Source organism: Labeo rohita, unplaced genomic scaffold (genome assembly GCF_022985175.1).
Source record: "Labeo rohita strain BAU-BD-2019 unplaced genomic scaffold, IGBB_LRoh.1.0 scaffold_54, whole genome shotgun sequence".
In the NCBI taxonomy this organism is placed as follows: domain Eukaryota; kingdom Metazoa; phylum Chordata; class Actinopteri; order Cypriniformes; family Cyprinidae; genus Labeo; species Labeo rohita.
In genome coordinates this window covers 1,027,490-1,035,464 of record NW_026129462.1, presented here as the reverse complement: position 1 = coordinate 1,035,464, position 7,975 = coordinate 1,027,490, and the positions used below count along the sequence as shown (strand labels likewise).

General features: G+C 39.1%; 1 protein-coding gene across 1 annotated transcript; it reads right to left on the bottom strand.

Moving 5' to 3' along the window:
* Window positions 1-1,011: 1,011 nt before the first annotated feature.
* LOC127161066 (zinc finger protein 91) lies at window positions 1,012-7,170 on the bottom strand. The gene is made up of 3 exons (XM_051103704.1): window positions 6,677-7,170; window positions 3,666-4,711; window positions 1,012-2,438 (listed from the first exon to the last, which is right to left on the bottom strand). Exons 1-3 carry the CDS (start codon window positions 7,153-7,155, stop codon window positions 1,576-1,578), a joined length of 2,388 nt encoding a protein of 795 aa, XP_050959661.1. The 5' UTR covers window positions 7,156-7,170; the 3' UTR covers window positions 1,012-1,575.
* Between the last annotated feature and the right edge of the window lie 805 nt (window positions 7,171-7,975).

The following is a 7,975-nucleotide window of genomic DNA, read 5'->3' as shown; positions in this document are numbered from 1 at the left end:
TCAAGCAAACAAATAAGGGACACAAGACAACTATTAAACACATGAAGAAGCCTACGTTGCAAGGTTATAATAGTTTTGGATTTTTCATTAGTTTTAGTTTTTATTTCGTTTTGACTTTTTGTTTTCAAATTCAGTTAGTTTTAATTAGTTTTTAGAGGCAGATTTACTAGTTTTTATTAGTTTTTATATTTTGAAATTGCTTAGTTTTAGTTTAGTTTTTATTAGTTACAGTGTTAGTTTTTTTTTTTTTTTTTTTTTTTTTTTTGTAAATTAGGATATTTGTCAGGTGCATGAATCAAAATCACCAGAATAAGTATTGTATAATAAAAACTCAACCAAAGATACATTTTGAAACATGTATTCAGAGGACACATGAACACCCATCCTCAAATTGAAATACAACAGCCCACAAGATAACAGCCCTAAGTACAATATTTGTGCAATGCTGCAGCCATCACGCTAGCTGGTGGCGTCGCGGACAGACTATGGACACGTGACGTCACAGACTACGTGGTGCCATACGGGTCAAACACCTGGCTTAAAACTGGCAGCGTGAAGTAAACAGATTTTAATTCAACCCAAAAGGCTTATGTATTTACAAAGACGAAAACGAAGGACGTTTTTGCTATAATATTAGTTCGTTTAAGTTCGTTTTGTATACACACAAAACAGTTTCAGTTAGTTTTCTTTTTTTTTTAAAACTCTCGTTATTTTTATTTCAGTTAACGAAAATGATTTTTTAATTCTAGTTGTAGTTTTTTCGTTCGTTTTCGTTAACTATAAATACCTTGCTACGTTGTAATACAAATTAACTCCGCCATGTAATTAATATGTTGGACATTAATCGAAACTGTCATCAATTAAATACCTCTACGTTTTACTCCGGCTGTCAGCGGCAGTGCCACTGGAGGAACCGCAACACAGAGTGACATTCTGCGACCAATGTCAGTAACACTGACACAATCCATCGACACGTCACACAAGCAAATAAATACAAATTAATTCCGCGATGAAAGGAATGCTATGTTTGATAGAAACGTGTCATAAATACAGTTAAGCAGTTAAGTGCCTGTGTTACACGCTCTACGTTAAACTCGAGCTGACAGTGGCAGTGTCACTCCAGGTGCCACAGCAGTGACATGTTCCGCGCGAGTGACACTGACACAATCCATCAGCACATGTCACAAGTGTCACTGGCACATGCCACTCTGCGGTGACACATGTCACTGAAAACCGGAAGTGTCACTCGATGTGTCACTGAGCAGTGGCATGTGCCAATGGCTTCGGTGCGTCAGATGTCATGTCACTTAATGTTAATACTGCCTCTCCAGCTGAGTGTGACATACGATGTCAGAATAAAAGCTCTCTCTTAAAGGAGCCTTTACAACAATTTTATATGGTGCATATATTTAACGCAATGCACGTCGCTAGAGTTCATTTTTCTAGCTAACATTTTTTGGTCACCGAAAGTTTTTTCTGAGGCTGGCTGGTTGGACAGATTTTATTACTCGATGCATTAGAGTGTCACGTTTAGTGAGGTTGAAACCTTAGACTTGAAAGTGCTGGATCTATGATCTACTCACTGTGATTGTTTTTTGTATGTGTGAGTAGATTAGATGAATGACTGAAACTCTTCCCACATGCAGTGCAGTGATATGGTTTCTCTCCAGTGTGGACCCTATCATGTCTTTTCAGATTTCCTAACTGACTGAATCTCTTGTCACAGTGTGAACACATGTACGCTTTCTCTCCAGTATGGATCCTCTCATGTATTTTCAGAGCTCCTGAATGACTGAATCTCTTGTCACAGTGTGAACACATGTACGGTTTCTCTCCAGTGTGAATCATCTCATGTTTTTTCAGAGCTCCTGAATGACTGAATCTCTTGTTGCAGTGTGAACACATGTACGGTTTCTCTCCAGTGTGGACCCTCTGGTGCTGTTTCAAATGTTGAGCTGTAGTAAAAGTCTTCTCGCACTCAAAGCACATATAAGCTTTTTCACCAGAGTGCATTTTCTGATGTACTTTTAAATTAATCAGCCATGAAAACCTCTTTCCACATAAAGAACATGAATATGGTTTCTCTTTTGAATGAACTGTCAAGTGATCCTTCAGGCTTGCAGCCCACAAAAATGATTTTCCACATTGATCACATTTATGTGGTCTCTCTCCAGTGTGGATGTTCATGTGCATTTTAAGGATTCCTGATTGTCTGAAACTCTTCCCGCACTGATCACATGTGAACGGTTTTTCTCCAGTGTGGATCCTCATGTGAATGTTGAGATTCGTCTTGCATGTCAAACTCTTTCCACACTGAGTGCAGGTGTAACTCTTCTTGTTTTTTCTTTTCAGTAAAGAAACTCTTTGAGTCTGTGAGTGAGTTTTTTCTGTAGTTTTGCCATCATGATGTTTCGGCTCTTCACTCTCCTCCATCAGGTCTGAAATGAAAGTAAAAAATTACAATACAATTAAATCCTAAAAAAGAGAAATCAGAAATGTGAAGTGAAAGAAAACAAGGGATACACAAAATTATGATAAATTTGGTGCATTTTATAAAATGAGGTACAATTATCAATATTGGGGTAGGCAAGTTTGGTCCTACAGACTTCAGCTCCAATGCTGAAGGGTTCCAGGGTTCAGTAATCCTGAAGACATTGATTAGCTTGTTCAGGTGTGTTTGGGGTTGGAGCTGAACTCTGCAGGACAGCAGCTCTCTAAGACTGAACTTGCCTTTGATCTAAAAAAAAAAAAAAAAAACGAAAAACAAAATATGGGCAAAACCCTCCCAGACCGAGGGAGATTGACAGTTATTGACAGTTATTTTGTGTTTCTTCCATTTACGAATAATCACAGCAACTGTTGTCACCTTCTTAACAAGCTGCTTGGCGATGGTCATGTAGCCTATTCCAGCCTTACGTTAATAACATGATTCTAGCACGATTAGCAAGTTATTAACATGTCACTAGCATGATTAGCATGTTTCTAGCATGATTCTAGTTGCTAGGCTTGGCTAGACAGATAAATAGATTAAAAATATTAGAATGGAAGTTTGAATTGATTAGAAATAGTACATAGAAGGGAATTCTTGACTTAGTCTCAGGGAATTCTGGGAGTTTAAATTTGAATTTGGACAGTTGGCTCAATGATGCAGTTGTGAAAAACTCTGTCCACATAAAGAACATGAATGTGGTTTCTCTAGTTAATAATTGTATTTTATTGACAAAATATTTTAGTTTGTCTTGTATATTTCTAATATTAGATCAGATAACATTTTAAGCTGTCATATGGTCAGGTTACAATGTAGCCCACCATTAAGGGAATTTTGGTTTCTCAGTCCATGACCCCTTTAAATTACATAATAATATTTCTACTCCAATTTGTTTTTTGAAATATAAACATTTGAATGGTGGATGTCACAATTCAATCAGAAATTAAATATTGAAAAAAGGAAAATTTACAATGAATGTTTTATATGGTGCATATATTTATCACAATGTCACGTCGCTAGAGTTAATTTTTCTAGCTGATTAACATTTTTTGGTCACCAAATGTTTTTTTCTGAGGCTGGCTGGTTGGACAGATTTTATTACTCGATGCATTAGAGTGTCACGTTTAGTGAGGTTGAAACCTCAGACTTGAAAGTGCTGGATCTATGATCTACTCACTGTGATTGTTTTTTGTATGTGTGAGTAGATTAGATGAACGTCTGAAACTCTTCCCACATGCAGTGCAGTGATACGGTTTTTCTCCAGTGTGAATCATCTCATGTCTTTTCAGAGTTCCTGAGTCAGTGAATCTCTTGTCACAGTGTGAACACATGTAGGGTTTCTCTCCAGTGTGAGTCATCTCATGTTTTTTCAGAGTTCCTGAGTCAATGAATCTCTTGTCACAGTGTGAACACATGTAGGGTTTCTCTCCAGTGTGAATCATCTCATGTTTTTTCAGAGTTCCTGAGTCAATGAATCTCTTGTCACAGTGTGAACACATGTAGGGTTTCTCTCCAGTGTGAGTCATCTCATGTTTTTTCAGAGCTCCTGACTGAATGAATCTCTTGTCACAGTGTGAACACATGTACGGTTTCTCTCCAGTGTGAATCATCTCATGTTTTTTCAGAGTTCCTGAGTCAATGAATCTCTTGTCACAGTGTGAACACATGTAGGGTTTCTCTCCAGTGTGAGTCATCTCATGTTTTTTCAGAGTTCCTGACTGAATGAATCTCTTGTCACAGTGTGAACACATGTACGGTTTCTCTCCAGTGTGAATCATCTCATGTTTTTTCAGAGCTCCTGAATGACTGAATCTCTTGTCGCAGTGTGAACACATGTACGGTTTCTCTCCAGTGTGGACCCTCTGGTGCTCTTTCAATTGTTGAGCTGTAGTAAAAGTCTTCTCGCACTCAAAGCACATATAAGCTTTTTCAGAGTGCATTTTCTGATGTACTTTTAAATTATGCAGCCGTGAAAAACTCTTTCCACATAAAGAACATGAAGATGGTTTCTCATCTGAATGAATTGCCAGGTGATTCTTAAGGTTTGTATCCCACAAAAAGGATTTTCCACATTGATCACATTTATGTGGTCTCTCTCCAGTGTGGATGTTCATGTGCATTTTAAGGATTCCTGATTGTCTGAAACTCTTCCCGCACTGATCACATGTGAATGGTTTCTCTCCAGTGTGGATCCTCATGTGAGCAATGAGATTCGCCTTGCATGTCAAACTCTTTCCACACTGAGTGCAGGTGAAACTCTTCTCGCTTTTTCTTTTCAGAAAAGACACTCTCTCAGTCTGTGAGTGAGTTTTTTCTCTAGTTTTGCCATGATGATGTTTCTGCTCTTCACTCTCCTCATTCTCCTCCATCAGGTCTGAAATGAAAGTAAAAAATTACAATACAATTAAATCCTTAAAAAGAGAAATCAGAAATGTGAAGTGAAAGCAAACAAGGGATACACAAAATTATGATAAATGTGGTGCATTTTATAAAATGAGGTACAATTATCAGTATTGGGGTAGGCAAGTTTGGTCCTACAGACTTCAGCTCCAATGCTGAAGGGTTCCAGGGTTCAGTAATCCTGAAGACAATGATTAGCTTGTTCAGGTGTGTTTGGGGTTGGAGCTGAACTCTGCAGGACAGCAGCTCTCTAAGACTGAACTTGCCTTTGATCTAAATAAAAAAAAAAAAAAACAAACAAACAAAAAAAAAAAAACGCAAAACAAAATATGGGCAAAACCCTCCCAGACCGAGGGAGATTGACAGTTATTGACAGTTATTTTGTGTTTCTTACATTTGCGAATAATCACACCAACTGTTGTCACCTTCTCAACAAGCTGCTTGCTGATGGTCTTGTAGCCTATTCCAGCCTTATGTTAATAACATGTTGCTGGCATTATTAGCAAGTTATTAACATGTTGCTAACATGTTTCTAGCATGATTAGCATGTCACTAGCATGATTCTAGCACAATTAGCAAATTATTAACATGTCACTAGCATGATTAGCATGTTACTAGCATGATTCTATTTGCTAGGCTTGGCTAAACAGATAAATAGATTAAAAATATTAGAATGGAAGTTTGAATTGATTAGAAATAGTACATAGAAGGGAATTCTTAACTTAGTCTCAGGGAATTCTGGGAGTTTAAATTTGAATTTGGACAGTTGGCTCAATGATGCAGTTGTGAAAAACTCTGTCCACATAAAGAACATGAATGTGGTTTCTCTAGTTAATAATTGTATTTTATTGACAAAATATTTTAGTTTGTCTTGTATATTTCTAATATTAGATCAGATAACATTTTAAGCTGTCATATGGTCAGGTTACAATGTAGCTGTAACGCCAAGCCAGCAGCAGAGGGAGCGTGCAGGCAGTCCTGGGGTGAGGGCTCCCTCTGCTGCTTCTACTGCTACTTCCTGTTTGGCAGTATTTAAAGACTGACCATGTGCTCTTAAGGTTGCGATATATTGCCAGTTTCACCTGCCTTACCGAGCGTTTCTATATTACTCTGTTGGATTACCTGTTGCTGTCTTGCTTTGTTTTTGGATATTTGAGTTTACGGATTACCCCTGTCGGATTGTTTGCTGGATAGGACTGACTTCACGGTATTCGACCCACTGCCTGTGTATTCACTCTGCTGCTTGGTTTACGTTTACATTTTTGGACTGCTTTCCTGGTTATTGACCCTCCGCCTGTTTCGACGTGTATGTTTGCTGTTGTTTACAATAAACTTCTGCAAATGGATTCTACTTCTGCCTCAGCGTCCACGTTACAGTAGCCCACCATTAAGGGAATTTTGGTTTCTCAGTCCATGACCCCTTTAAAATTACATAATATTGCTACTCCAATTTGTTTTTTGAAATATAAACATTTGAATGGTGGCTGTCACAATTCAATCAGAAATTAAATATTGAAAAAAGGAAAATTTACAATGAATGTTTTATATGGTGCATATATTTAACAATGCACCTCGCTAGAGTTAATTTTTCTAGCTGATTAACATTTTTCGGTCACAAAATGTTTTTTCTGAGGCTGGCTGGTTGGACAGATTTTATTACTCTATGCATTAGAGTGTCGCGTTTAGTGAGGTTGAAACCTCAGACTTGAAAGTGCTGGATCTATGATCTACTCACTGTGATTTTTTTTTTTTTTTTTTTTTGTATGTGTGAGTAGATTAAATGAATATCTGAAACTCTTCCCACATGCAGTGCAGTGATACGGTTTCTCTCCAGTGTGGATCCTCTCATGTCTTTTCAGAGTTCCTGAGTCAGTGAATCTCTTGTCACAGTATGAACACATGTAGGGTTTCTCTCCAGTGTGGACCCTCTGGTGCTGTTTCAATTGTTGAGCTGTAATAAAAGTCTTCTCGCACTCAAAGCACATATAAGCTTTTTCACCAGAGTGTATTTTCTGATGTAGTTTTAAATGAATCAGCCGTGAAAAACTCTTTCCACATAAAGAACATGAATATGGTTTCTCCTCTGAATGAACTGTCAAGTGATCTTTCAGGCTTGCAGCCCACAAAAATGATTTTCCACATTGATCACATGTATGTGGTTTCTCTCCAGTGTGGATGTTTATGTGTTTCTTAAGGTGTGCTGATGAGGTGAAACTCTTCCCGCACTGATCACATGTGAACGGTTTCTCTCCAGTGTGGATCCTCATATGAAGATTGAGATTCCTCTTGCATGTCAAACTCTTTCCACAGTGACTACTACTGCCTGTTACGCCTGCTGGCGTGTAGGGCAGCAACAAAGATCATCCACTTCTGCCTGTCTTTGGACAGCTTTTCAGTGGTGCCCCAGGTGTGGTTCAGGGTTTTCAGCTCTGCCTCTACTGTTCGCCGCCATGTGTTCTTTGGTCTTCCCCTCTTTCTTTTCCCCTCAGGAGTCCAGTGCAGGGCTGTCTTGGAGATGGAGGTGCAGTCCTTTCACATAACATGGCCAATCCATCTCCATCATCTTCTTGTGATGATGGTATCCATGTCTTCTTGCTTGCATCGCTGGAGAAGGTCATGGTTGGAGATTTTCCTTGGCCAGAAAATGCGAAGGATCTTCCTAAGACTGGTGGTGTGGAAGGTGGACAGTTTATTGAGGTCCCCTTCAGTCATCCGCCAGCATTCCGACCCGTACAGCAGGGCTGACAGGACACAGCTCTGGTAGATTCTCACCTTGGTGTGGACGCTATTTTGTGATGATCTCCAAACGTTGTTAAGGGTCATGAACACTGTCCTGGCCTTGTTGAGTCTGCTCTGAATGTCATTTCCAGCGCCGCCATCCTGTCTCACGATGCTGCCCAGGTAGGTGAAGCTTTTTGTGGTTGGCAGCTCTTTACCATCCACCTTAACAGGAGCTGGTGAGTCAATGTTCAGTGTCATTACCTCTGTTTTTCTCTGGCTGATCTTCAACCCAACTTGTCTCGCGAAGGTGTTCAGACGGTTTGTTTTCTCCTGCATGTGTTGATGGGTGTGGGATAACAGGGCTAG